The following is a 16278-nucleotide window of genomic DNA, read 5'->3' as shown; positions in this document are numbered from 1 at the left end:
ACTAATGCTGAAAAATAACAGCTAAGTAAAGAAGAGAAAATACTTGAAATAAAATCAAAAAAGAGAATAGAGGCTGAGACTGAAATCCCAGCACAGGGAAGCCTGCTAACTCCTGAGCTAGACAAATGAAACTGAGGTAGGAATGCAGGAAGCAGGAGGGTATTGACTGAGGGGACCACCCCCTAGGGGTGGGGTATGCTAAAAGCTTTGATATTAACATATTCTGTTGCCTAGCTACTCCTACGGAGCAAAGGTCAATAACCCCATTGTGACGAATATGAAGAGGCGGCGACTGTCGGAGGACGTAAGAGAAAATATTGTTTTTTTTTTTTTGTTTTTGTTTTTTTTCAGAATTGTCGCTTTTTTTGTTTATAGCGTAAAAAATAAAAATCGCACAGGTGATAAAATACCACCAAAAGAAAGCTCTATTTGTGGGAAAAACAGGACATCAATTTTATTTAGGTACAGTTTTGCACGACCGCGCAATTGTCCGTTAAAGTAACGCATTGCCGAATTGCAAAATATGGCCGGTCATTAAGGGGGAAAATCTTCCGGTCCAGAAGTAGTTAAGTTCAAAATGTTTCAAAACATTTTGTGGGAGCAAAATCTTAGGTAGCTAGTAGTAGTTAGTGACATTCAGGTGGACTTGTTCCATAATTCTGAAGATGTTTAACTGTTTATCCAAACCACTTCTTAATTTCCAGTGAGTTATAGAAATGTATTCATATATACGTAAATCTTGGGGTATCTTCTTGACACTCTTTAGAACTGAACATGTGGCTTGGATAACCAATAGAATGACCTGGAAAAATGACAACCTTCACAGACAAAATTTTAGTGTTAAAAAGTACCAACCTGTTTGGTTTCATTTTCACTGGAGTGGGTCTAGCAGTAGTGTCTGGGTTACTGTAAATCTCTTCCATTAGCCTCTGAGACACCTTCTGAACTGGCAGTACCTGGGCTTCATACCGTGTCATTTTATTCTCCAGTCCAATCAGATTAAACAGAGACAGATCAGGGCCCTGCTTAATGAAAAAGAAGGATCATCACTCTTTTGTTTTTAAAGTTCAATCAAGTAAGTAAAAAAAATCCATGAGTGTGCTGTGTCAAGACAAAAAAGCTAAAAATGATGATAAATAAAAAATGATTTTATTTTCAGGAGGTGAAGCCCAAAGAGTTAGAGTAAACATCAAATCTCCTAAAAGTGGTGCTATTGTACATTTGCCCTCATGATTGCCAGTGATCTTTAATATATTATTTCTTCAGATTACTTAGTGAAGAGATACAGCTTACATAAGGAGCGGGTGTTGCTTACCTTCCATGGGTCATAATCTAATGCCTGCAATACTAAAGATGCAGTTTTGTACTGCAGAGCTTCACATGCATAAGAGGAATGTCCAGGACGTAGATCCACCAGATCTGGATGGTTACAAATCCTCTGCAGCTGCATTAAAACATGGAGAACACTGACAAAATGGCCACCCTTTAAGGAATCCTGGGTTCTGTTCAGAGGAAAAAATATTATTTCAATTTAAAAAAATACCCTAACAAAAACATAAATATAGTGAAATATACATCTACATATATTTGTAATACAGATAAATACAACAATATATAAAAGGACAGTACATACTGCAGAAAGATTGCTATGATAGCAATATTAAAAAGAACCAGTCACAAATCAGAATTTGTAAATATTCAAAATCTCTACACTGACATGTAGGGCCCCCATAGTGGCTGTCCAAACTTTCGCTTAGGCTGGGTTCACATATATGCGAATTGGAGGCGGGTTTCCCAGCCCCCAATTCGCATGACAGGCGAGTGTGACCGGCACTCCATGAAAATGAAAAAATTTGGACCTGAATCTAACCTGAAGCGGTGAACAGACACACACTGGACCCCAGGCAAGAACCTGCGGCTGCACATATATGAACCCAACCCAACTCTCAATGCTGGTAATAGACACTTTAAAACTGTCATAGTACATATAAAGCAAAAGGATTTCTTAACCACATGAGTCCCGAGCCTTTTCCTCCCCTAAATCTCTTTGAGTGCCAGGGTGTTTTTTCTTCGTTCTGGCAATGTCTTGGTTCCACACATTAAAGTATTTGTAGTATACCCTAACATATTAAGCCTCATGTACACAGGATGTTTTTTATGCTGCTCCTAGGGACATTTGGTGTTTTTCTTTCCTGACTCTAAACACCCCTGCATGTTAGCCCATGGAGGAGATTTACTAAAACTGAAGCGTGCAAAATCTGGTGCAACTCTGCATACAAACCAATCAGCTTCCAGGTTTTACTGTCATAGCTTAATTGAACAAGCTGAATTTAGACGTTCATTGAGCACCTTGCACAGGTGCACTAGATTCTGAGTGCTCCAGTTTTAGTAACTCTCCCCCTATGTGTCCATTCATATATATGGTATTTCACCGTAAAAGTGAGTACACCCCTCACATTTTTGTAAATATCTAGTTTTATCTTTTCATGTGACAACACTGAAGAAATGACACTTTGCTACAATGAAAATTAGTGAGTGCACAGCTTGTATAACAGTGTAAATTGGCTGTCCCCTCAAAATAACTCAACACACAGCCATTAATGTCCAAACCGCTGGCAACAAAAGTGACTACACCGTTAAGTGAAAATGTCCAAATTGGGCCCAGTTAGCCATTTTCCCTCCCCAATGTCATGTGACTCATTAGTGTTACAAGGTCTGAGGTGTGAATGGGGAGCAGGTGCGTTAAATTTAGTGTTATCGCTCTCACTCTCTCATACTAGTCACTGGAAGTTCAACATGGCACCTCATGACAAAGAACTCTCTGGGGATCTTAAAAAAAGAATTGTTGCTCTACATAAAGATGGCCTAGGCTGAAAGAAGATTGCCAAGATCCTAAAAAACTGAGCTGCAGCACGGTGGCCAAAACCATACAGCGGTTTAACAGAACAGGTTCCACTCAGAACAGGCCTCGCCATGGTAGACCAAAGAAGTTTAGTGCACGTGCTCAGCGCCATATCCAGAGAATGTCTTTGGGAAATAGACGTATGAGTGCTGCCAGCATTGCTGCAGAGGTTGAAGGAGTGGGGGGTCAGCATGTCAGTGCTCAGACCATACATCGCACACTGCATCAAATTGGTCTGGATGGCGGTGGTAGGAATCCTCTTCTAAAGATGATGCACAAGAAAACCCACAAACAGTTTACTGAAGACAAGCAGACTAAGGACATAGATTACTGGAACCATGTCCTGTGGTCTGATGAGACCAAGATAAACTTATTAGGTTCAGATGGTGTCAAGCGTGTGTGGCTGCAACCAGGTGAGGAGTACAAAGACAAGTGTGTCTTGCCTACAGTCAAGCATGGTGGTGGGAGTGTCATGGTCTGGGGCTGTATGAGTGGTGCCCAAACTGGGCAGCTGCAGTTCATTGAGGGAATAATGAATGCCAACATGTACTGTGACATACTGAAGCAGAGCATGATCCCCTCCATTCAGAGACTGGGTTGCAGGGCAGTATTTCAACATGGTTCTTACCCTAAACACACCTCCAAGACAACGTTTGCCTTGCTAAAGAAGCTGAGGGCAAAGGTGATGGACTGGCCAAGCATGACCTAAACCCTATTGAGCATCTGTGGGGCATCCTCAAATAGGGGGTGGAGGAGCCCAAGATCTCTAACATCCACCAGTTCCGTGATATCATGGAGGAGTGGAAGAGGACTCCAGTGGCAACATGTGAAGCTCTGGTGAACTCCATGCCCAAGAGGGTTAAGGCAATGCTGGAAAAAAATGGTGGCCACAAAAAACAGACACTTTGGGCCCGATTTGGATGTTTTCACTTAGGGATGTACTCACTTTTATTGCCAGTGGTTGAGACATTAATGGCTGTGTGTTAGGTTATTTTGAGGGGACAGCAAATTTACACTGTTATACAATCTGTACACTCACTACTTTACATTGTAGCAAAGTGTCATTTCTTCAGTGTTGTCACATGAATAGATAGAATAAAATATTTACAAAAATGGGAGGGATGTACTCACTTTTGTGAGATACTGTAGGTATTTAGAGGAGTTTAGAGGCAGGGGCGTTTAGAGAGGCATTTAGAGATGAAACAACCCACAGCCAGCGCACCCAGCAGCAGCAGAGTTTTGGCAGAAAAACACTTGATGCACCCAAACGTGGCTAAACATACTTTAGGGTAAAGGTAACTCTACTTTCGTGGAGAAAATAAAATGGCAAATTAAGAAAAAAAATGAATTTTTGACCTAGTGTAAAATCCATTTCTCTGATGTTCATTGACGGACACAGATCCTGTCATTCTTGACCGGGTGTAGGACACTAGGCAGAAAAAACTTCTATCTACACCCATGGGCAGTCCCAGGGGCTATACTCTCTTCCTGCTATAGTCACTCAGTTTTGTTATAAGCAGTGTCAGGAAAATTATAACTCCACAGAGAGGTGGGTGCTGTGTCCGTCAATAAACATCAGAGAAAAAGTCAAAAATCCCATTTTCTCTTTCATTTATTGACGGACACAGCTCCTGTCATTCTTGACCATTGGGACATCCCAAAGCAGTGTCAAACATGAGGGGTGGGAAAAAGCAAAAAAATTCCCAAGCCTAAACAGTAGCCAACTAGGCGACAAGGGTTCAAACAAAACAACTGGAGCCAACCTGAAAAAAACAATACATCCACAAAGAGGATCAAGTCCTCTTAAAAGCAGCCTGCAAAACCTTGCAGCCATAGAAGCATCCGCAGATGCCAACACATCCACTGTATAAAACTTTGTAAAAGTGGGCACCGATGACCAGGTGGCCGCCTTGCAAACCTGTGTCACTGATGATGACAGAAGGCTCAAAAGGCACTAAGCACCCTGGTAGAGTGCGCCTTTACAGGGAAAGAAGGAACCTGACCCCTGATGGAGTAGGCCTGAAAAACCGTCTGTCTGATCCATTTCAAAATGGTCGCAGAGGAAGCGGACAACCCTTTACGAGGTCCATCCGTGAGCACAAATAGAGAGTCTGACTTCCTGAAAGATTCTGTAGCTGCCAGGTACACCCTAATTGCCCGGACCACATCCAAGGCCTGCATGGCATTTTCCTTCAGATGTTTATGCCTGGGACACAGAAAAGGCAACACAATGTCTTCATTCAAATGAAAGTCAGAGACCACCTTAGGAAGGAATGACGGACAGGGGCGAAGCACCAAATTATCCTTGTGAATCACCAAATAAGGTGAGCAAAAGGATAACGCCGCCAGTTCCAACACTATGTGTTGTGAGGGATTAGCTCGGTGGTAGGCGTAGATGACCTCTTGGGGGGTGCGTTTTCCCAGAGAGATAGCCCAAAAGTGCTTGCAAACAACAGTTTGGTTTATTAATGGTGTTTTCTTCACCAGACTGCATGCAGCAAAAAAACATTCAAAATAAAATAAAACAGAAAATAAATCCTTGCCTCTGTGGGCGGCTACCTTCTAACTCTGGAACCTGCCTAAGAGTCTGTCTCCAACCTACTGTTAGGCGGGCTTTCTTGTCCTACAGCGGACACTCAATAGTCCATTTATCTTCACAGGGCAAAACAGTCCTTTATTTCTTTCACACAGAAACTGTTCGTCTTCTCACCTTTGAGACGTCTTCACACTTGGTTACCCTCCCTGGCACACATTACTCCGGGGGGTCTTCTGCCAGGCCCACACATCCTGTCGGGAGGTACACGTCTCACTGTCCTCCTTCTCCCAGCCCACATGGCTTCAGGAGACAGCTTCCGGAGGCAGCAATCCTCAGACTTCCTTTGGACAATTATAGAAGCCTTAACTCCCTCATTCTGAACAGCTGAAGTCTGTTCAGCGTCTTTAGACATTTCTTCTGGCTTCTGCAGCCGACACCCTATAGTAATTGGTGAATTGTATCTCCGATCTGTGACAACACTCACAGATTTACCTGACTTCCTGTTACATATCCCCCCCCCCCCCCTTGTCTCAAGCCTGGGGTTGGGACACAGTTTTCCAGACACGCATGTGTCTGGCATTGCTCTTGACTCTCACTGATAAGCCTCTCAGTATCTTCCCAAGTAATGTTCAGTCCATTCAATTATTTGTCTGCTTCAGCTGCCAGAGATACATCCTTCTGAGCAATCCGCTCGGCTCTCTCCATCAGCCATTGTCCTCCATGCCGACATGAATTTACAACTGCCAACCTCTGTTGAAAGGCCTGCAGGGGTGGCTCTCTCTCCAAGTCCGTCAGCTTGTCCACATACACTTGTTTTGGCTTATCCTCTCCATCTTCATATAGCCAATTCTCTGTATTTTCAAGCTTCAGGATGAAACTGTTTCTGTCATCTTCATTGACAGATTTCTCATATACATATTCCTCAACTGCATTTTTGGCATCATTTAGCGCCTTCACAAGTTTGTCCTGCATACAAGTTTGTCCTATCCGCCATGGGGGACCGTGATCCATAGGCAACTCAATTGTGCTAGTCTTAATGTCTTCAACATTCTTGAGCCGCCTCTCTCTGCAATCCATAAAGGTTTTCCACAAAACTTTGAGAACCTCTGCTTCACTAAGCTTTGTTCCAAGTAGGGACTCTTGACGTCTCTCTGTGACTGGAGTTGCCTCTCCATACAGCTGTACCCAATCATTGACTCTTTGTGTCTTGAGCTTAGCTTGCTCTAAGATGCTGTGCAGAGGATTTTCCATTTGCGACAACAGGCTGTCACACATTTCTTCAAAGTGACCCCTGTTCCTTTTTCCAGAGACATCAATATCATTCACCAAACAATTCATATTCAGAGGCAGATCTGAAGCATTTGCACTCATCCACTTCTTAAACTTTTCGCCCTCCTGAGCGAGTCGCAATAAAGGCCTACTATTTGATTTGATATCCAGTTTATATTTCTTGCCAAACTCTTCACAGAAGTAGCCAACCAGAACATCATCAACTTTCCTTCCACCAACATAGGGGTCAAAGGCAACAACACAGTCTATTACAGGTTTCTTCAATGCACTTTCTGCTGAACTATTTGACCACTCAAGGTCACCTGGTTCCTTTTCTTTATCTGAACTCCACATGGAATGTATCTCAAGATCACGATCAAACTTCTGCCACTTATCTTTCACCAGTTCCATTTTGGAAATATTCCCTGAAAGGCACTTATTCATTTGCTTCACGTTTTCACCAATAGCCTTAGTTTTCTCCACTAGGTGGTGTTTGCTTTTTTCTCCCAGCTTTATATCACTTGCTTTAGTTTTCTCCGCTTTAGTTTTCTCCACTAGGTTTTCAGCTTGAACTGAGAAATCATCACATTTCTTACCCAGCTCCTTTGTTTGCTGAAGTTCTAATGATACATTTTCCAATGCTTGAAGTTTTTGAAGGAACTGTTTATTCCAGAGGGGTGATTCAAACAACATGTCATCACATTTCTGATGCTCACTCAGGACAGACCCCAAAACACTGATCCTTTTAAAACTTGCATCAGGCACACTATCCCGTCTTTGGGAAAGATCCTTTGTCACCTGTAATTCCTCTTCAAGTTCTTCCAACTGAGTCTTCATCTCTTCTTCTTGCTGTTCTAAGGCTCGCTTAGACTTTTCTAGCTCCTGAACGTTTTTCTCAACATCATCCTTGGAGCTGACCAAATCTTCCATCTCTGTACACAGCTGTTTGTTAACTCTTTCTAGTTCAGCCTTAGACTCTAGAGCCTCCTGCAAGGAGCGAGCCAAGAACAGGGCTTTGCTCTCTTTTTCCCGAGCCTCTGCTTTTGCACAGTCACGTTCTTCTGCATATTTTGCAGACACAGTCTTCTCCTCACCAAGCATCTGATCAAACTTCTTTTGCTTCTTCTCCAGGTTGGACACAATCTGATTCTGGTGATCCAGATTCACACTCAGTTCATCCAATTCCTGCTGAAGTCTTGTCTTGGTCTTCTCAAGCTTGTCATAAGCAGCTGTTTTTTTCTCATAGCGTTGATTAGCAACTTCAAGGTCTTTCTGCAGTTTCTTTTGCACAACTTCAACACTCTCTAATGAACAAACGCTTTCTTCCATGCATTTTTTCATTTCCGCTATCTGAGCTTGCAATGTTGCGACTTGCTCCGATAGGTTTTTCTTTGCTTCCTCCTCCTCTTTAAATTGTTCCAGGAAGCCATTTTTCTCATCTTCCATTTGTTTGAGCTTTGTGCTAAAACTCAACCGTTGACACCTCTCTTCCTGTAAGAGTTCCTGCGTGTCTTGCAGCTAAGATTCCAAGATAGAGAAATCCTTGGCAATTTTTCTAGATTTGCTGTCTGCTTGAGAAAGCTGATTTGTAACATTGTCCAGCTCAACCTGCAGTCGGTTTGCCTTCTCTGACAGCTTAGCACACACTCGGTCACCTTCTGACACCTTGACTTGCGATTCTTGCAGCTGTGCCTCTACTTTTTTCCTCTTGTGTTCCGAATCTCCTTTTCCCTGCATAAGAGCTTTCACCTCACTGGCTAGCATCTGGGAATAAGAATGTAATTCTGCCACATAGGCTTCTTTCTCCTTTAACTGCTGCTGGACACGTTGGGCTTCCCCTTTCCAACTTTCACAGTCCGCACGCAATTCATCTACCACATTGCTCAAAGTAGTGAGCTCATACCCCGTACTCAGTAATTTAGCCTCTCTTTCACTTTTCTCTTTGTCGCTGAGAGACAATGTCGTTTTCAGAGCAACATTCTGTTCCTGCGCCCCCTGCAGGTCTATTTTTGTAGCTTCCAAACACTGAAGACTTTATTCCAGCTGATTACGCAACTCCAACACTTCACACATACTTTGCTTCTGCAAAGTCTGAATTTCAATTTCCTTTTCCATGAGGATGGTATCTTTCTCCATTATAGCGTTTCTATGGTTTTTCAACTCGGAAAAAGGAAGAGCAGTGGTTTCTTCCCACTGTAACTGTACCCCCAGGGGTTGTTCCTTTTCTTCCATTTTCCGTTGCATGACATCCAGCTCAGCCCTGCACACATGCTCGGTTTCCTCCATTTGCTGCTGGCATCTCTGTTTCCAGCCTGCCATGCTCTCTGGGTGAGCCTGTTGTTGAGCTGCAAAGCTCCGCTGAAAATCTGCATTTGTCCCAGTGTTCCTAGGGACAACAACCTTTCTCTTTAGCCGATTCCGTTCAGGCATGGATGGGGCTGGTTCAGACGGTAGCATCCCCTCCATCCATAGAAACCGGTCTCTCATTTCAGCGACCTATGCATCTTTCAGGCGTTTTGATCGCCCCATATTTAGTCACTCCACAAAAAATTATTTCAAAGTCCAGCAAAACTTTTAAGACCACTGTCTCTTTAAAACTTAGTAGTTTTTCTCTCTCTTGCATGATTTTTTTTTTTTTCTCTTTCAGGATCTTCTCTCCTGCACACATAGATTGTGCAATCTCATGCACCAGACAAAGTTCATCAAACATTTGCACTTCGTTGCAGGAATCTCTGCTTCTGCCCACTGCATACCTCCACCATAAAACCCCAGAGGAATGGCGTAAGCCAGGGCGATCATTAGGAACCTTACAATGCTGAGTAGCTTGCAGATACTGCTCCTGTAACTCAACCTGCGACTGGCAGCAGCGATACTGGGGGGGACCTCTCCCAGGCCCACACATCCTGTCGGGAGGCACACGTCTGACTGTCCTCCTTCTCCCAGCCCACATGGCTTCAGGAGACAGCTTCCGGAGGCAGCAATCCTCAGACTTCCTTTGGACAATTATAGAAGCCTTAACTCCCTCATTCTGAACAGCTGAAGTCTGTTCAGCGTCTTTAGACATTTCTTCTGGCTTCTGCAGCCGACACCCTATAGTAATTGGTGAATTGTATCTCTGATCTGTGACAACACTCACAGATTTACCTGACTTCCTGTTACAGTGTGCAGAAGTGATAGCCACCAAAAAGGCCACCTTCTCGGACAGCGTAAGCAGGGGAATCTCCCAAATATTTTCAAAGAGAGACTTCTCTAGAGCTGAATGCACCAAATTAAGATCCCAAGGCGAATGTACATCACCTTTAAAAAAGAAAAAAAAAGATCCCAAGGCGGCAACAGAGCCCGCACTGGAGGAACAAAATGTCGGACACCCTGAAGAAAGGTATGCACCAGGGAGTGTATGACCAACGGTCATTACAATAAGACCGCCAAGGCCGAGACCTGGCCCTTGATGATGCTCAAGGCCAAATTCTGTTCAATCCTTGTTGAAGGAAGGTTAAGATACGAGCCACCGAGAAGGAGCGAGGATGAACCCCCAAGAGACTCACACCACGCAATGTAAGTCTTCCACGTACGATGGTAGATCTTCCTAAAGGTAGATTTCACAGCTTTTAGCAAGGTATGAATTATCGACTCAGACAAACCTCTATCCTTTAGCACCTGGTGTTCAACAGTCAAGCCATCAAAGCCAGCGACTGTAAAGTAGGATAGAATTTCGGTTGGGACAGCAGATCCTCCCTGAGAGGAAGCTTCCAAGGAACGTTGGCGACCAGCTGCACTACATCAGCATACCAGGCCCAGCGAGGCCAGTCAGGTGCCACTAGGATGAACGGAATCCCTTCTGCCCCGATCCTGAGAGAAGTCTGGGCAGAACCTTGAGAGGAGGGAAGGCGTAGATCAGACGATAATAACCCCACAGGGCCACCAGCGCGTCTGTGGCATCTGCCAGAGGATCCCTTAACAGAGCCACAAACCTCTGCACCTTACTGTTGAGCTGAGACGCCAACAGATCCACCTCAGGGGTGCCCCTCCTGAGACACAGCTGATGAAACACCTCTGGATGAAGGGACCACTCCCCTTGGTCCAACGCTTGCCGACTGAGGTAATCCACCTACCAATTCTCCACCCCAGGAAGTGTATGGCGGAGAGGGCTGGAATGAACCATTCTGCCCACCTTAGAATGCCAGCTACCTCCAGAGCCGCCAAGGCACTTCTTGTACCCCCCTGGTGATTGACATAAGCCACGGCCGTGGCATCGTCCGAATGCATGCAAACTGGGCATCCATGAAGATGATCCCTCCAATGATCCAGACACAGTCTGATCGCCCGGAGTTCCAGGACAATGATCGGTAGTCTGGACTCAGGTGTCCAGATCCCCTGAGCAGAAAACTTGCCGAGAACACCTCCCAAGCCGGACAGGCTGGCATCTGCGGTGACCACTGTCCAATACAAGGGAAAAAAATTCGTAGCTCACCGCCATTACTAGTAAAAAAAAAAAAAAAAAAAACAATAAAAATTACATGAATCTTTCCCCTAGTTTGTAGACGCAATAATTTTTGCGCAAACCAATCAAAATACGCTTACTGCAATTTTTTTTTTACCAAAAATATGTAGAGAAAACAAATTGGCCTCTAATGTTAAAAAATTTTGATTTTTAAATTTTTTTGGGGAATGTTATATAGCAGAAAGTAAAAAATATTTTTCTTTTTTTGTTTATAGCGCAAAAAATAAAAATTGCAGAGCTGATCATAACACAAGGCACCTTCTGGGATAAACGTAAGCAGTGGAACCTCCCTAAGATTTTGAAAAGGAGGTTTCTGGAGGACTGAAAGGCAAATACCTGTCTATATAGGATCCCACAGTTAACAGTGCATGTCAGACCTCCAAGACAGGATTGTATCGAGGCACAGATCTGTGTAAAGGCACAGAAAAATGTCTGCAGCATTGAAGGTCCCAATGAGCACAGTGGCCTTCATCATCCGTAAATGGAAAAGGTTTGGAACCACCATGACACTTCCTATAGCGGGCAGCCTAGTCAAACTGAGCGACCGGGGGAGAAGGGCCTTAGACGGGGAGGTGGACTCTCAGACCATGAGAAACAAAGTTCTCTGGTCTGATGAAACAAAGATTGAACTCTTTGGCCTGAATGGTAAGCATCATGTCTGGAGGAAACCAGGCACCGCTCATCACCTGGCCAATACCATTCCTACAGTAAAGCATGGTGGTTGCAGCATCATGCTGTAGGGATGTTTTTCAGCGGCAGGAACTGGGAGACTAGTCAGGATCACGGGGAAAGATGAATGCAGCAATGTACAGAGACATCCTTGATGAAAACCTGCTCCAGAGCGCTCTGGACCTCAGATTGGGGCTAATGCTCATCTTTAAACAGGACTACGACCCTAAACACACCCAAGATAACAAAGGAGTGTCTATGCGACAACTCTGTGAATGTCCTTGAGTGACCCAGCCAGAGCCCAGACTTGAACCCGATTGAACATCTTTGGAGAGATCTGAAAATGGCTGTGCACTCATGCTCCCCATCCAACCTGATGGAGCTTAAAAGGTCCTGCAAAGATGAATAGAAGAAACTGCCTGAAAATAGGTGTGGCAAGCTTGTAGCATCAAACTCAAAAAGACTTAAGGCTGTAATTGGTGCCAAAGGTGCTTCAACAAAGTACTGAGCAAAGGCTGTGAATACTTATATTTTTTATTTTTAATAAATTTGAAAAGATTTCAAACAAACTTCTTTCACATTGTCATTATGGGTTAATGTTTGTAGAATTTTGAGGAAAATAATGAATTTAATCTATTTTGGAATAATGCTGTAACATAACAAAATGTGGAAAAAGTGAAGGATACACTGTAACTAAAGCAGTTATCTATTGCTGCAACAGCTTTTTCCTAGACTCTGTAATAAGAAGAAAGACCACAACATCACTATGCAGAAGCATTGTGTTTACATTGATTTGCTACAATTTCTCCTAAAGAGCACTGTATGATATCCTTGAAAAAATTATATTTTTGTCTTACCGTAAATTCCATTTCTCTGATGTTCACTGACGGACACAGCTCCTGATATTCCTAACCTTTGGGTTATACTGCCCCTACAGGAGTAGGACAATAGGCAGAAAAAAAGTTTGACTATGCCTATGGGCAGTCCCAGGGGGTGTTCTCCCACTCTCAGCTATAGGCTCTTGTTTTGTTACAAGCAGTATCAGAAGAAATCCAACTCCACAGAGGGGTGGGTGCTGTGTCCGTCAAAAATCCCATTTTCTCTATCATTCAATGATGGACACTGCTCCTGATCTTCTTAACCATTGGGATGTCCCAAAGCAGTGTTAAACATGAGGGGTGGGAACAGCAGAAAAAAATTCCCCAAGACTAAACCATAGCCAAGCAGGTAACATAGAGCTCAACCAAGAACAACTGGAGCTTCGGTTGGTAAGCAAACTGGTTGGTGAATTGAGCTGGGAATTTTTTCTAATTTGGTCTCACATGGGTTGCCCTTCCATGTGATTTTTGCTATGAAGGCCAGTTGTAGGTGGGGGCAAGGGCCATTTTGTTTGTTGTTGATGTATACTGGTGAATGGACACACTGGGTGCCTTTGCTGCTATTGTGCTATGAGCTGGGCGTCCATTGTGCCCCCCGTGCCTTTAGGGAGGGTTGGGCTACCTCCAGGCTCACCTGCCCCCCTATCTATCCATTAGAGTGCATGTGCTTCCACTGTGGAGACTCTCAAAAATGTACAGGACCTAGGACTGTAGGTAATACAGGGTGTCGTGAAGTGGCCCTGCAGCTTACACATGCGTTTGCAAATGTGTGCTAACTAAACCCCTGTTTTTAACGCATACTGTTAGACAGGTAAATTCAGTTGGTAAGCAACATGGTTGGTGAACTGAGCTGGGAATTTTTCCTGATTTTGTCTCACATGCGTTGCCCTTCCGTGTGCTCTTTGCTATGAAGGCCAGTTATAGGTGGGGGCAGGCGCCATTTTGTTTGTAACAACTGGAGCTCACCCGAAAAAAAAAACAATACACCCTCAAAGAGGACCATGTCCTGTTAACAGCAGCCTGCAAAACCTTGCAGCCAAAGGAAGCATCAACAGATACCAACACATCCACTTTTTAAACTTTTGTAAAGGTGTGCACAGACGACCAGGTAGCCGCCTTGCAAACCTGCATCACTGAAGCCTGATGACTGAAGGCCCAGTAGGAACTAAGCGCCGTAACAGGAAAAGGAGGAACCTGACCATTAATTGAAATGTCTTGAAACGCTGTCTATCTGATCCATCTGGAAATGGTTGCAGCAGAAGTGGACAACCCCTTCCGAGGTCCGTCCGTGAGCACAAATAGTGAGTCGAACTTCCTAAAAGACTCCGTAGGTGCCAGGTACACCCTAATGGCCCAAACCACATCCAAGGTATGCAAGGCAATTTCCTTAGGATGATTAGACCTGGGACACAGGGAAGGCAACCCCATGTCTTCATTCAAATGAAAATCAGAGACAACCTTTGGAAGGAACAGCGGACAGGGGCGAAAAACCACCTTATCTCTGTTAACCACCAAGTAAGGTGAACGACAAGACAACGTTGCCAGCTCCGACACCCTGCATGCAGAAGTGATTGCCATAAAAAAGGCCACCTTCTGGGATAAACGTAAGCAGTGGAACCTCCCTAAGATTTTCAAAAGGAGGTTTCTGGAGGACTGAAGGCACCAAATTGAGGTCCCAAGGCAGCAATGGAAACCGCACTGGAGGAGCCAAGTGTCAAACTCCCTGGATAAAAGTAGGTACCAAGGAAAGTGTGGCCAATGATCGCTGAAAGAAGACGGCCAAAGGCCGAGACCTGGCCCTTGATAGTACTCAAGGCCAGGCGCTGCTCAACCCCCCATTAGAGGAAGGTCAAGATCCGAGGCACCAAAAAGGATTAACCCCAAAAGACTCACACCACGCAATGTACGACTTCCATGTACGATGGTAGATCTTACTAGACGTAGATTTTCTAGCTACAGTGTAGGAATCACTGTAGAGGCCCCTGAGACTGTGCCTCAAGCCTCTGCACCTTCCTGTTGAGGCAAGAGGCCAACAGGTCCACCACGGGAATACCCCACCTAAAGGCACAGCTGATGAAACACCTCTGGATGAAGTGACCATTCCCCCTGGTCCAACGCCTGTCGACTGAGGTAATCTGCCTGCCAATTTTCCACCCCAGAGTGTGTCCAGCAGAGATGGCTGGAATAAAAAGGTTCTGCCCAACCTACAATGCTGGCTACTTCCCGAGCCGCCAGGACACTTCTTGTGCCCCCATGGTGATTGACATAGGCCATGGCATTGTTTGATTGAATTCACACTGGACACCCCTCATGACTATCTGGCCAATGATCCAAAGTCTGATCGCTCTGAGCTCCAGTACACTGATTGGCAGTCTGGACTCTTCCAGGGTCCAGACCCCCTGAGCAGAATCTTTTCCGAGGACGCCTCCCTAACCAGACAGGCTGCCATCTGTGGTGACCACATTTCAGTACAGGGAGAGAAAAGGATTTGCCCTGGCAAAGTGCCGGAGAACGAAGCCACCAGATCAGGGATCCTCTTGTATCCTGGCTCAGCTGGATCTATAGACTGTGGATTCTTTTCCCATTTGACCAGGATCTCTCTTTGCAGAGATCTTGTGTGGAACTGTGCAAACGGAACCACCTCAAAGGCAGACTCCATCAGGCCCAGCACCCGCATGCAAGTCCGAAGGGAAGACCGTCAGCTGGACAACAGACATTGAATTGCTTCCGGCAGTTTCTGGAGTTTTTCCAGAGGAAAGAACACTCTGGCTAAGGCCAGAGTAACTCCCAGATAGTCCAGATTTGTGGGCGGAACCAGAGCAGGCTTCTGAAAGTTCAGAATCTAACCTAACTCCCTCAGAATTCACAGAGTAATCTGCAAGTTGTCCACCAGAGCAGTTGGAGACTCCGCTCACATCAGAAGATCATCCAGGTACCCCAGTCCTGCGATCCCCCTCTGACGTAACAATACCAGCACCGGAGCCAACACTTTTGTGAAGACCCGATGAGTGTATGTGAGACCAAAGGGTAACGCCACAAACTGATAATGCTCCTCTCCCTCGGCAAAGGGGAGGAATCACTGGTTACCAACACATATTGGAATGTGAAGGTAAGCATCCTTGATGTCGATCGAAGCGAGAAGATCCCTATGATGCAGGGATGCCACTACTGTGCGAATAGACTCTACTCGGAACTCCTGCATCCGCAGAAAGCAGTTTAGCACCTTGAGGTCCAGAATTAGACGCACCTTGACCTCCTTCCTGGGGACTGTAAACAGGTTTGAATAGATTCCCTATAAAAGTTCAGAAGTCGGAATGGGGACAATCACCAATTGGCTCAGCAAGTCTTGCACTACCCCAAAGAGACCCCGTAAGCAGTCTGGGGACAGGCGCAAATTGGAGGGTAAAAAACCTTTCTAAAGGGTAAGAAGAAATTCGATCTTGAAGCTGGACCATATGACTTTGTGGACCCACTTGTCCTGTACCAGAGAGGTCCAGGGGCCCAGAAACCAGCAAAGACGCCC

General features: G+C 44.9%; 1 protein-coding gene across 7 annotated transcripts in view; it reads right to left on the bottom strand.

Moving 5' to 3' along the window:
• Nucleotides 1–16278, bottom strand: part of LOC309562087 (E1A-binding protein p400-like) — a 512144-nt gene that overhangs the window by 237958 nt on the left and 257908 nt on the right. For all 7 annotated transcript variants that reach the window (XM_082266206.1, XM_082266208.1, XM_082266207.1 and 4 more), the window contains 2 exons: nucleotides 1316–1502; nucleotides 856–1022 (listed from right to left, as the gene is read on the bottom strand). In XM_082266206.1, coding sequence (XP_082122332.1) covers nucleotides 856–1022; nucleotides 1316–1502 — 354 coding nt within the window. The remainder of the gene's footprint in view (nucleotides 1–855; nucleotides 1023–1315; nucleotides 1503–16278) is intronic.

The sequence above is a fragment of the Pelophylax lessonae genome (genome assembly GCF_965119305.1).
Source record: "Pelophylax lessonae genome assembly, chromosome: 1".
Lineage (NCBI taxonomy): Eukaryota > Metazoa > Chordata > Amphibia > Anura > Ranidae > Pelophylax > Pelophylax lessonae.
This window is presented reverse-complemented; position numbering and strand designations above follow the sequence as displayed.